This window comes from Limulus polyphemus, unplaced genomic scaffold (assembly GCF_000517525.1).
Source record: "Limulus polyphemus unplaced genomic scaffold, Limulus_polyphemus-2.1.2 Scaffold3660, whole genome shotgun sequence".
Taxonomy (NCBI): domain Eukaryota; kingdom Metazoa; phylum Arthropoda; class Merostomata; order Xiphosura; family Limulidae; genus Limulus; species Limulus polyphemus.
The window spans coordinates 104,547-119,326 of NW_013669270.1; the positions used below are offsets into that span (position 1 = coordinate 104,547).

Below are 14,780 nucleotides of genomic sequence, written 5' to 3' on the forward strand. Positions count from 1 at the left end.
AAGTGTAGATGACCCAAGCCAAACGATATCTTTCGTGATTGTCGTTGGAAGTTGTTGGTAAGGTAATGGCTAGCTGGCAAGGGTGCCCACATAAAAAAATTAGGGGGGGGGGGCAAGTAACTTAAGTTTGAAAAAATTATGAAATCGAAATACAAATACCTTATGACTTTCCAATAATATAGAAGCATAAATTTACATATCTAGTAATTTTTTCTTTTTGAAAATCCAGGGGGGTCAAGTGACCCCCCTTTCCCCTTACTGCGGGCGCCCATACTAGTTGAATAATTTCAAAGAAGAATTTGGCTACAGAAAGTCAACGTGTAGAAGAGACAAGAGTTACTGATGGACAATTTCCAGAGAATCATTAATGATAGATTCACCAGTGAATTCGTTCAACAACTCACCAAGGGAGAACTCCCTCAGAGACAGGATAGTCACAGGAAGTGACGAAAAGGGACAAGAAGCCATCCTATGTGTATGCCATAACTATCGGAAAAGAAAAACCCCGAAAAAGACATGGTGATGGTGTACAGGTAGTGTGCACTGTTTATTGCTGTATTAGGATTTTTCATGGGATGTTACAATTCAGTAAGACGTAGTATTATAAGCTATATTATAATGTTATAATTTAGTTGCTTACTAGAGGGTGCATGACGTTATGATCTGGAAAATCCTTTTAGTGAGTAGAAAACAAGTATGATTATAAATACGTGAAGCAGTGAGTAAATGAGTTGTTTGATAATAAGTTAATAAGCAATCACTGAGTGTTTCAGACCAGTGTAAGTAATAAAGGTTATCATATCTGTTCAATTAAATGATCATTAACAAGGAAATTCTGCAACTGAGTGACACGTAAATTAGGCGTCGGTACTAATAATTTCGGAATTTCTGTTGGAACTTTGTTTGCGAAATAAGACCTACAGAGAACGTAGTTTGTAGCGAACATTATAGAAGAAATAAACTAATTTGTTATCGTTTCGTGGATTTTACCAAATAAACCAAAAGAAGCTGATCAATGACAGAACATGTTATAACAATATGCTTATCAAATTTTCTTATTGCTTTATTTTGTCTTAAATTATAGCAAATATTATCCACTAGTATTTCATTTCTTTCTTTCTAAACAAAATAGCATGTTTCTGTTTTATGAATTGATAATCATAGCAGTACATATAGGCTTTTGCTCATTCTTGCAAATCGCATTAAACATAAGGGCTTGTTTGGTTTTTCGCATGGAAGATTCCCATAAAAGAAACAGTCATCGAGTTATAAAAAACGAACAAACCCGAAGTTATTTGCTTTTTTTAAATTTAGTTTGCAAATACAACTGTTAAATTTTTCCTCCAAATATTATCAACAGCAATTTGAGTGTTTTTGCCCTCTGCAGCTCTTTTCATTAAGTTAACCAGTTGCTGTAACAACGTGAAACAGTAGTATAAAAATACCGAGGAGCAAGTGTGATACGTGTGTATTTATGTCGTATTTGAATGATTTTAACTTAGCTTTACTCATTTCGTAATAACATTGTACATAACTTTAATTCAACATTTCAAGCATCATGAATATATAATCTGCCATTGATAATCTAGTATTAAGTGATATATTAATTCATGCTGCTCTCTAGATTTGTAAGTTTAAGTACTTTAACTAATTCTAGCATCATGTTGGTGTAGAACTATAACTTACATTTACAACTTACAAGTACAACTGTAACTTATAAGTAAACACTGGTATTTTACTTTTAGTCAATCTAATCTAAAGAATAACGTAACTTTATATTTTAAAGATAACATCTACAACTTCCATAAACACTGATCTAAATTGTTACGCTCTGTCTTTAATCTTCTTTCACTATCCGATTCTTTGAATATACAGTGAGTGAAATTTAAAATAGGTATATTTTAGATAGCTTATTAATTTAAAAAAGTATTTCTTTGTTTCTGTAAATTTTACTTCTATGCCTGCTACTTTGTTTCTTTAAGATACTTGTTACTGTTTTAATAATGTGATTTTTTGTTTGTTTGTTTACTGTGTTGCTTATTCTGTAATCATTCTGTTGAATTTCTGGAAACTAGGCAGTCTGTATCCCAGTTTTTAAATTGTAAGGATTATCTTACCAGTAATATAAAACCAAACCAGTGTCAAAGTTAATTTTGTGATTATTATGCTCAAAAACAATGTTTGATAATTCTGTTTTTCTTATTGGGAGCTAGTTAATTTAGAATTACATCTCTAATTTAAGAAAATAAAACAAGTTGTGTGATCAGACTAAATGACCATATGTTGGCACCAAGTTGCATCTAAAAAAGCTGTAAACATAAATAGAAGTAAGTTTAAAAAGATAAACTTAAATACAAGTTTGTTTTTTCTTATTGAAAAAAAATTAAGCTCACAGCACATTTTACTGTAACAACTAAACCTTCCAGCTACGGTGAAACAGAGGTTAAACCACACCAAAGGTGCTAGTTAGTTAAACCTTCCAGTTATGGTTGAACAAAGACTGAACCACACTATAAGTGTTAGTTAGTTAAACATTCCAGTTCTGGTTGAACAGAGACTGCACCACAGTAAAGGTATTAGTTATGAACTCATTGTCTTATTTCTTTTCATTGTTCAGACGTTTCTCTGAATTGGTCAAACATTTGTTTTCTTGTTATAAGAGTAGGTATTGCTAGTTGCATTATCACAACTTTACAATTAGCTTCTGTAGAACTGGCTCCTGATCTTAGTAAGAAATACAGATTGTACATTGTATTACTCTCTTGTTAAGTACTTTGAGAATCATGTTATATGGACATGTAAACTTCTGTAATATTTATCTTGTGCTATCATAGTGAGACATATTTCTATTAGGGATGCACAGGTAGTAAAATGTGGTTGAATATTGGGTTCTGGGTACCTGATCCCTAAGTTTCGGCCAGGTATCAACTGGGACCGCATTCTCCCCTTGCCCCCCCCAAAAAAACATACATAAAAATTAGAAACAAAAACAAAATTGATGTTTATTACATTTAACCGATTAATCACCAACAGAACATTTAAGTTTTCCTTTCAACTTTCAGTGCCTAGCCCCAACTTCTCAAACCCTGACCCTTATTGTCCTCAAAACCTTTACCTTCCCCAGAAATCCACTTGTCAAGCCATGCCTGTTATTAACCCTTATTGTTCTCTGAATCACTGACTTTCAGCTAGGTGGCAGTCTTTGTTGATCGAAACATGCATAATTTTTAACTAAACCAATTATTGCCTGAACTTTCAGTACTGCGTTAATTGCCACAAAGATTAGGGCTTAGATGCTTAACTTTGACACTCGGCCTGATTCGAGTATTACCAAGTAGCCCAATACCTGGCCGGATAGCCATGTATCCCTAATTTCTATACATTACTAAAAGAATGATTATCATAAAATTGTATATAATTAGGTAATAATGACATTTTACAAGCAAACAAACAAAATATGACGACCACAGCTAAAGTGAAAGACAGCTCAGGATTGAAGAAACCTACTCAAGCTTTTCAGGTGTGGGAGACATCATTACAACAAATACAAAACTCCAGAAACTCGCATAAATCTAATGAAACAGCCAGTCAGTTTTCAGTTAGTGACATGAATACTACAAGAAGACTTCTGATTGTTTCAAGTAAATGCAAGCTTTCAAGCCAGCTTCCCAAAGCTGTGAGGTCTTGTATCAGTCTTGTTCTTTATCAGTATGAAAATAATTCACTGGAGGACTTAATAGGTAAGAATTACGTTTTAAATATATGTATCCCATGATCACATTTATTTTAAGTTATGTGTAAGTTTTTCATTCAACATCGGTCTCCTATATCCTGTACCCAAAACATGAAAATTGCTAGTAAAATTGTTCTCACTACTTTTAAACAAAAACCTTAAAAAAAGTTCAGGAATTCCCAAGAAGTTTCATCCATATGTTTTACAGGTAGCTTTTAGAAGAAAGCATCCTGCTTCTTTTGTGTGGAACAGTTAAATTGATCACCCTTTGAAATTCTGTAACACCTTTTAAATGAAGAAAAAAAGCAGTCTACCTTCTAAATTAAAATCAGTGATCAACTTTATTGCTTATTTGTTTTGTTGCTTACATATTTGGTAGATAGTTTGATATAAAAAAATTAATCCTGAAAATAATTTTAATTAAATTGGATTTAGAGATTTAAAAAATAAATGTATGAAATTTAAAAATGAGGAATTAAACCTGACTTTCAGAAAGTTAAATAAAAACACAATTTCCAAGCCTATAAATGTCAAGTAACTATATATATATATATATCTCCAAAACATCCACACATGGAAACAAGTCATGCTGTATCCATCTAAGAATGTTTTTAATTACAACAAACTTGTTACAATTCAATATTTCAGAGTTTAATTGATATTAGAGGTATCTTTGATTATGGTTAATATCACTTTTATAGGTTTATTTTTGGTAAAATAATCTGTATATTTTGTTTACATGTTGATATGAGAAAGTTTATCTTTGAGAGTAAAATTTAAATAATATTTGAGACTGGTGTTGATGGGTAAAGTAAAAATAATATAAACATAAGACAGAAAGTTAATTCTTAAAAACGTGACATCAAATATAAGTTTTCCTTAGTGATAAAAACTCTTACCTGGACCATTATATTCATTCTTCTCTTAGTTATTTTCTACACTTCAATATCTTACATTCATTTAAATCATTACGTTTAACATACACTTTACTTAATCAATGGATAAGAATCCTACTTATTTACTTTTATCTGTAAGATTTATAACTTTTATGTCCCATGAACATTCTTAACCTTCATTTTTAGGAATGAAGAGAGATGAGCTGCCAATGTCTAGCTTCACTCTCAGGTCTTCATTCTTGCTCCTGTGACACCTTCTTTTTCTGACACCTAATTTCACCCTGATGGTTAATATTTTTAAACTAATTCAACATCAGTTTTTATTATGTTTTACAACAGTTGGGTCATTCTCATTAACCAAGTATGTACACTAACTGTCCCTTTCATAGATATAGTTAGCAGGTTCTACTTTACTTGATCTAGATTCAAGTGGTACACACCAGCTCTTTCAGACAGTGTCTTTCATTATGGGAAAGTTAAGTTTTATAATTTTTTTCACATTGCTTTACATATATAACTTCTTTACATTTATTTTTAACTTATCATTTTCCAATTGAATGTTCAAATTACTTCATAATGAATCATTTTAGAGTACTAGAACACAAGTGACAACAGTAGCATCGATATTTTTCTATAAATGTAATGAAAATAAGCCAAGGAAATAAAATTATAATATTTAATAATACATAATGTATTATTAAAGTTCAAGATATTTTAAAAGATTAAATATTAGAAATTAGATGATGATTCTGTGAGAACAAAAAAGGACTTGCAAAAATACAATTATATTTTTTCATTATTTATAGGAATGATTACTACAGAACTGAATGGAACAAAAGTAAGAAGTATTGCATTTATAGCTGATGGAACAGAGTCTGAGATATATCTAACTGCTAACAGAAATGAGGTAAGAGAGTGTATGTGCTCTTATATAGGAGCTGTGGGGTGTTGGTTACAAAAACAAGTTAAAAGTTTATGGTTTAAAAACTTTGTTTAATCTCTCCTATTGGTTTTATTTATTTTTGTATTCATTCAAGTAAACTACAGATATTTGAACAACTATTTAATATGAACAACTTCTCTTTTCAGAATTTGTGTATTGTACATTGATCTGTTTTTCCTGTGTGTTTTATATCAAATAGTGTCAGTTGAAACTATTTTAACAATTCTTGTGTTGTATATTGATGTATTTGTTTTTGTTATCACATAGTGTCACCTGAAACTATTTTAACAGTTCTTGTGTTGTACATTGATGTATTTTTGTTATCACATAGTGTCAGCTAAAACTATTTTACCAGTTCTTGTGTTGTACATTGATGTATTTTTTGTTATCACATAGTGTTAGCTAAAACTATCTTAACAGTTCTTATGTTGTATATTGATATATTTTTTCTGTTATCACACAGTATCAGCTAAAACTATTTTAACAGTTCTTGTGTTGTACATTGATGTATTTTTTGTTATCACATAGTTTAAGTTAAAACTATTTTAACAGTTCTTATGTTGTACATTGATGTATGTTTTGTATTCTTACATAGTTCAGCTAAAACTATTTTTCCAGTGTTCTGTTGTACATAATGTCAGCTACAACTGTTTGAACAGCTAGGCTGTTGTTTAGTGATATATTTTCTCTTTGTCTTTTTTACTACATGTAGGTAGTGTCAGTTGAAACTATATTTGAACATAGCACTACAAGAGATTTTTTCTGTGCCTTGGTGGATAACTTAGATAAAAGTGCTAACGGAGCAAGGTTAGATTTCCTGGCATGTCAAATGGCCCAGAAGGAAGTTGGAAAACTTGTTGTTCAGGAATTAAGAAGACTTACAAAGGTTTAAAAAATTAATTTTCATAACAAATGTATAGAACTAATGTTTTTTCTAGTAATTATTGAAGTTCAGAATATATTGTTAAATAACTGTGTAAGTTGTACTGTAAGGGTGTATAATACTGTAAGTAAATATAAAGTGAGGTTTGAATTTTAATAAAATTAAAAATCTAGAAGAAAATTTTTCTAAGAAAAAAATCAAGATTTTAAACCAGTTTCACTTCACTGGAAGATTTTGAACTCTTATTCATTTCTTTTTATAAAATATTCATGGTAACAAGTAATCACACTTGTGATGGTCTTTCAACATATAAAGTGCACCATACAATATCAAATTTCCTAAAAAAATCAGCTGAAATTTTAAAATAATTTAAAATAAAAATACATATAATGAATTTTATGAAACTGTTTAACCCTTCATTTGGGTCTTGTGTAAGTCTGTCTACCACCCCATGCGCAAAGATTCATAAATTTTTGTTGCAGGCCATTCAAAATATTGCACGCAAAATGCTTGCATTGTGTAATGTCAACCACAGTTGAAGGGTTAAAATACTGAAAAATATTTGCTGGATACATCCTGTTCTAACTTATTACTTTGAAAAATTTACATCATTAAAGATATATCCATTATCTATGTTATAAAAGGATTACATCTATAATACTTGCAGTTAAACTGTATATACTGAACTCGCACAATCTTATCTCAATTTTTACTTGAAGGTAGTTTAAAGTGCTCCAAATTGTCCAAAAACTATGTTTTCAAAAATTTATTTTGATTTTACTCAAGTGAAGAGGCATTGGACAAATGAAAACTAGCAGAATCTTATTAACTGTCTACAGGTGCTTTTCAGTGATGTTAGCAAAACATGACTCAGACATCTGGACATAGAGCACCATCAGCCACAACACAAGCAGATGTTTGCTGTTTATTTTGGTGCACTATAATTGTAGGACTTCTGCTTCAAAACTAAATTATTGTTCATGTTGTTGAGATGAATTCACAAGAAAGTAGAAAACCTTGCAGCTACACAACTTTCTGTTGAACATAAAATATGTTTGTTATCTAATAAACACAAATATAGTAAAACCAGTAACATAGTTCTTTTCTTTAAAGCCTATATCTTTTAAAAGAAGTTTCTGTAAAGTGATCATATATCAAAGTTAAAACAGGAAACCACTTCCTTTTTAAATCATGAAATCAACTAACAGTTACCAAAATTATTTAAAATGAAACACCCAATTTAAAAGTTTTTGTTTGTATAGATTTTTTGTAGAACATATAAAACTATTTAGCAAGTCAGTTGAATTTGAGTATACTGTTCTTCAAAAGATGTTCTTTTTAAATTTCTAGATTTTCTAAATGCTTTAAAAAATTAAGTCTTAAGTTATTCTCTTTAAATATAGCTAGTCTAAAATAATAAAAATTATCACATAACAATTCAGCATGTTATTATGTGATTTCTTTTAAAATAATTTATTAGCTTTTTTCATGATTTTTAGTAAAATTTTATGTGATTCTCAAATGTTAATTTATTACACTAACATGTTTAGACTTATTAGAAAAACAGATAGTTAATTTAGAAACTTTGGTTATGATCTGAAAATCCCTGTTATTTAGTGGTTTGCCAGTTATTCTGAAATATAAGTAAGTTAAGTAAAATAAATGTTAATAATAAACAATTTGGTATTAATAATGAAGTGTTACAAAACCTTCACACTAATTCTGATGTGTAGTGACATAGATAAAACTGATATATTGAAACTGTTTTTGTTCGGACAGATTTCTAACATAAGTGACATCTGAACTATTACTGTGTCTATCTTGTCCATTCACATTCAGTTTGAAGATCCCTGGTATTGGGCAAAAGGCCTCTTTGACACTCGATATAGAAATTTTGTGTGTGAAATTACAAAACTTCAATACCTCTATAATAGATACCAAACATTCTTTTCTTACAATATATATCAATCAAGATTCATCAAATCCTTGTGTATTACTGAGATGATTTACAGAATCATATAACACAGTAGATATTGTATGTTGCCACATAATGTAAATACACTACCAAAACAGTTAACTCTCTGCATATGGGCCTCAGTCATTTTGGCTGACAAGTGCACATGTCATATTTTTACAGAGTTGCATTCAAAACTTAATTGAAAAGTTTTTATAAGTGAATCTCAATAAATTTGCAATAAAATTTATTTATAGTTCAAGTTTTAATATTATACAAGTTTTGCTTTCTTAATTTCAAAATGAAATATTTAACTGAATTCTCAACTTTCACTTGTCTGTATCACTTGATGTGTTTTAGCTCCAAATTACTCATTTTAGATTTTTTTTATACCCCTATATGATTTTTTAAGTTCCCATGAATTACACACTTATACTACAGATATTCCCAAGCTCAAATGTAAATTAGAAAGTTATTAGGTTTAATAGAATAACATAAATGAAAAGTAAATACTCCTTATAACATGTGCACATCTCTAAGAATCATGGTATAATTCGATGTGCGTGCTGATAATTTGATACTTTGTTTATGTAAAGCTGTTCTGCTGTAATGAATGGCTTTCACTGTACTCTGAGAGGGTCTGCCTCATAAGTTCACCTATAATGCACTGTGATGAACTTAGATTTAGCTGTATTAATGAATAGTGTGTATGTTTGTTACAATATGCAGTCATTCTAGAAAAAAAAAGGGAATTTTTGCGCATCAGTTTTACAGGTGGACTACGTGGGTAAAGCAGAAGGAGATAGCTGCCCATCCCTGCCATGCCTTGCATTGAATAAATTGGATGATGTGCTTTTCAAAATAGGGTTTTGTGGTCACCTATTGCACTGTCTGAGGTGTTGTAATTCCTCTGTACTCTCCAACATGCTTTCTCCCCCCCTTTTCTTCTAGTGGAGTTTGAGAGTCCTTACCACTTTCCAGTTCCAAGCCACAGGGGTGGTGGACTGTGGAGGCATCCTCCTGAATGTGTTAATGAAATACATATAATATATGTAAATGATTCTAAAACCATTCAGTTGAGAGTAGGGCAGTGGTGTTCTGCTGGTGTAGGTGAAGTAATATCCTCCACTATGTAACATTGGAGTGAGCTGTCAAAATTGTAGTTCACCCCTTTGATTGAGATCCCTCATCCTACCCCCCATGTGGATGTTGATTCCCAGTGTCTGGGTTGTGGATTTAAAGCTGAACCAATCAACTTAAGTTCTCACACATGTATTACAGATGTCTCTATTCCCTCACTCATTTAAACTCTTGTTATTCTAGCTGTATTGTGGGTCATGGTGGAGGCACTTGCAGATTACTACAGTTCTTTCCCTTCCACTATCCCTCGTTACTTATTATTCCAGTGATGTTACTGCACTTGGGGCAGTTCCAGTCATTATATATTTAAGTGAGATGGTTTACATGACATAGACATATTTTGAATGCTGGATATTGGGTTCTTGGATCGATCATTCAATTTCTCACATTGTTATCATGTGCCCATTCATAGGTCGGTGTACAAGATTCCCTCTGGTCTCATGAACTCTTTCCTACCCCTACCAGGTGGCTGGGTTTTGAATTGTAGTTGACTTGCCACTGGTATGATCGATCCTCTTTCTTACTCTAACTTGGGTGTCAGTTCCCGGTGGCCTGGGTATTGGATTGTAGTTGACTTGCCAGAGGTATGATCTTTCCTACCCCTATGTGGATGTCAATATCTGGTAGCCAGGTTTTGGATTGTAGTTGTCTTACCCATGGTATGATCCTCATCCTATCTCTACATGGATGTTGGTTCCCACCAGCATGGGTTTTGGATGTAGTTGACTCACTGTGTTCGGTCTGTCGCACCCTAGCCACTCTACACCTAGGGGCACATCCTTTAATCTTACCCACTTTTATGTTTTCAGGGATTGAGTTGAATAAACAGTATATAGTTCGGATCACTATCTGCCATAGTTCTCTCCCATTTGGATGTGCTCCTCCATCTTTCCGCTCATCTATGCAACATCTTTTCACAATGGTGAAGAGTATACCTGTATCAGAAGTGGTGTAGTCTCCCATGTATGATCTTCATATCTGAAGATCTCCTTTTGGGGAGTGTCCTTGGACACTTTTAAAGGATGCTTCTTTCTTTCCTTCACACTAGTCCCTCCACCTATTCAATATGGGATTCTAGCTATTTATGTGAGAGGAGGTAATGTACGTATCAGAAGTTATAATTTTCCTATACTGAAAATGTATTTCCGCTTACCTCTTCTCAAACTCCCCACTGAAAACCAGTGCTTCAATTTTCTGCCAACACTCAAAGTGATAGTTTGGTAGAATTGAGTCACATGCATCAAGAGAGTGTGTTGCACTCTTATTGGTGGAGGGTTGTCTCATGATAAATTGCATGTGAGATGCATTGGAATTATTCAGTTCCATATGGGTGGGAGGTTCAAGGCTTGTATCATGTGCAAAATATTTTTTTGCATATAGATGGCAGTACTGAACAAGAATAGCTGTTTATGTGAAAGAAGGTAAATACTAATCACAAATACATTTTCAGTATAGAAAAATTATAACTTTGAATACATATAACCTAGAATAACTGATCTAGGATACCATATCTAGAATAACATATATCAAATAACAGACTACGACATGAATAATAGATTTATAATGACATATCTAGAACAACTTATCATGAATAAAAGATCTAGAACAACATATCATGAATAAAAGATGTAGAACAATGTATCGTGAATAAAAGATCGAGATCAGTGTATCGTGAATAAAAGATCTAGAACAACATATCATGAATAAAAGATCTAGAACAATGTATCATGAATAAAAGATCTAGAACAGTGTATCATGAAGAAAAGATCTAGATCAGTGTATCGTGAATAAAAGATCTAGAACAGTGTATCGTGAATAAAAGATCTAGAACAACGTATCGTGAATAAAAGATCTAGAACAACGTATCGTGAATAAAAGATCTAGAACAGTGTATCATGAAGAAAAGATCTAGATCAGTGTATCGTGAATAAAAGATCTAGAATAGTGTATCGTGAATAAAAGATTTAGATCAGTGTATCGTGAATAAAAGATCTAGAACAACGTATCGTGAGTAAAATATCTAGAAAAATGTATCATGAGTAAAAGATCTAGAACAACATTGTGAATAAATGACCTAAAACAACATATCGTGAATAAAAGATTTAGAACAGTGTATCGTGACATCTAGAATACTGGTTGATAATAACACAACTTGAATAATAGATCTAGAATACTGGTTGATAATAACACAACTTGAATAATAGATCTAGAATACTGGTTGATTATAACACAACTTGAATAATAGATCTAGAATACTGGTTGATAATAATACAACTTGAATAATAGATCTAGAATACTGGTTGATAATACCATATCTTGAATAATAGATCTAGAATACTAGTTGATAATAACAGATGTGGAATACTGGTTGATAATAACGTCTTGAATAGCAGATTTAGAATAACTTGTTGAAAATAAATCTTGAATAACAGATATGGAATAACTGGTTGATATTGACACAACTTGAATAACAGACTTTAAGATTGATTTATTTTCATTTCAGCATAAAAAATGCTCATATTAACAGTTAATGACTGTTGGGTTTCATAAAAGTTATATTTATAGTAACTTGTTACATTTTATAAAAATACTAATATTAATAGGGACTTTTTATATTACATAAATTTGCTGATTTTACTGGTTAATGACATATTTATGTTTAATAAAAACATTGATATCAATAGTGACTTGTTATGTTTGATAGAAAATGCTGATATTAATTGCTCCAGAATTGTTTATATTTCATAAAATTATTGATTTTAATGGTTAGTGATTTAATATTTTTAAGAAAAACATAACTGATTTTATTGGTTAGTAACTTGGTTATATTTCAGATATTTGTTACTTTTTTCTTCTTAATAGTGCCATGTAGAGCTTTCAAAAGACATGTTGGGATCAGATACTAGAGTAATTGTAGTGGTACGAGGAGTGGAGGAAGTTGTGTAAGTTATTTTTGCTATAAAATGTTGAAACATATTTAATTTTTGATAGTGAAGAAGTAGGATTGTAATAAAATGTGTGATTGATTAGTGTTAAATTAACCTGTCATTGGTTAGGCATATAAGAGAACCAAGCTTACAGATTCTTTAGCTGAAAAATATTTATGAGGATAATCACACAAGACAAAATGTTTTAAAGAGTACAGTTGCATGTTTTGTAGTTTTCTTTAAAAATGTGTGTGAAAATATGATATTTTATTTAAATGCTAGTTGATAATGAAACATGCATTTTTTTTTTTGTACATGTTGATTACTACCTCAGTTTCTTTTTAGTCCAGTTGGGGGCCTATATTTTATTCCACAGAAACTGAAGGATGTGATGTATGGACACATTGAATCACACAGTCATTTGCAAAACATGATTAATTATGAAAAGATAAGAAAAGTGGGAAGTGGTGAGTGTTCTTGTGAAAGAACTTAGACCTTGCATTCTGTAATTTCTTTACTGTTGGTCAACAATGCACTTGTATAGTGATAAAGTAAAAGTGAACTGTAAGCATTACACAACAACAAACTGTATTAAAACAGATTGTACAGTTTGTGATTTTAAAAATGTTTTTTATACTGAATGTGAAAGATGTTGAGTGTTTGTTTTCTGAATTACCTTGCTGTTTTATTAATGCTGCTGATAAAAATTATATATCAGATCAGGATAAGTTTTATTTTGATTTAATTACATATTAAAATATATTCATTGTTTCTTAAGGGCATATTTTAAAACATACTTTGTATGTAAATGTTAATATATCTTTTTAACCATTTTGTTTTGTACATTTATATACTTGCTACTTGGATGGTCATATGGCTATTCTGTTTTTGTTTGTTCAAAAAATCCTGACTACTTTGTTCTAATTTAGGGGCTTTTGGCACAGCTGTCTTGTACAGAAATATAAATGATGACTCACTGGTTATTTGGAAAGAGATCAACATGCTTGATCTGAATTCATGGGAAAGACAGCTTTCTTTGAATGAAGTAAGGACAAATATTACTTCAGTTTGTGAAAAACAAAAAGTATCAACTTTTCAGATGATAACTACAAATATTTTTAAGCAAGATCTATAAATCACCATTTTTTATTTACGAAGAGAAAAACATCCTTCGTGTTTTTTGTATTCTGTAATTTATAAATGCTTTTAGACTACCAGTAACTTGATACAGAGGTATCTAACATTTCATTTGGATGTAGAACCCATAATTGGTATTGGGTTGCAAACAAAATATGTTTAAAATTGGAACAAATATGTACTAATGTTTAACAAATACATGTGGATTTGTGTTTTTTTCAGGTCAAGGTTTTGTCAATGCTCAGTCACCCAAATATTATTTGTTACTATGATAGCTTTGAGGAAGATGGTGTTTTGATGATTAAGATGGAGTATGCTGATGGTGGGTAAGTTCTATGTGGTACCAATCTGTTACAACAATAAGCTATTAGGAATGTTCAACAGTTAAAACTAGTTACTTAAGGCTGGTACTTGTTTCAAATAAGTTTTTATGATTTCTTTGTGTTTTTTAAATACCTTGTTTCTTACTATGAACTAAACATAAACTGTTAAAAAACACAGTGTTGTATAGATGTATTTGCATTTTTTGAAAACAATCTGTGACATAACTTTATCACAACTAGTGAGCGTCTTTCAGGTGTTGAGTGCACACCTGTATATCAAATTTCAGAAGTTAAGTAAAAATAATAAATCTAACACTATTTAGATAAGTTTTAGCTCATAAATATAATAGAATTAGTATTTTTAATTGTATAACATTTACTTAATGTAATTCATAACAAGAAATGATAATTTTTTCCAAGTTTAATTTTTGCAAAGCTCCGTGGAGTCTCTCCTGTAAATAATTCACAAATTCATAAAATTTTAAAAGTACAAAAAGGAGCTTATTAGCCCATCAAGGATGTCTCTTCCAGCTCCCAATTATAATGACCCTTTAATACTCATGTATCCATCCAGTCTTTTCTTTTTCTCAGTTAAATTTTCTGCTTCTACCACCCTTGAAGGCAGCTCATTAAAAAGCCAACCACCCTGTTTAAAAAATCATACTGTCTAAACTGTTAAAAGTTTAATTTATGATCCCTTGTTCCATTGTTTTCACTGCTAAACACCAAAAAGTTTGCTGGATCTATATTACCGATACCCTTAATAATCTTAAACAACTCAATCAGATCCCTTCTACTCTCCAGAGAAAACAAGTTTAGAGATTTTAGTCTCTCCTCATAGGAC

The 14,780-nt window shown here is 31.1% G+C and overlaps 1 protein-coding gene across 1 annotated transcript; it reads left to right on the forward strand.

Annotated features, from left to right (window-relative positions):
• Positions 1–1,346: 1,346 nt before the first annotated feature.
• LOC106469795 lies at positions 1,347–13,939 on the forward strand (the record flags this gene model as incomplete). The annotated part of the gene is made up of 8 exons (XM_013930305.2): positions 1,347–1,464; positions 3,423–3,740; positions 5,436–5,536; positions 6,285–6,458; positions 12,412–12,491; positions 12,822–12,943; positions 13,406–13,521; positions 13,836–13,939. Coding segments are annotated over exons 2-8 (980 nt in total), but the record flags the coding sequence as incomplete, so codon positions are not given.
• Positions 13,940–14,780: the final 841 nt, after the last annotated feature.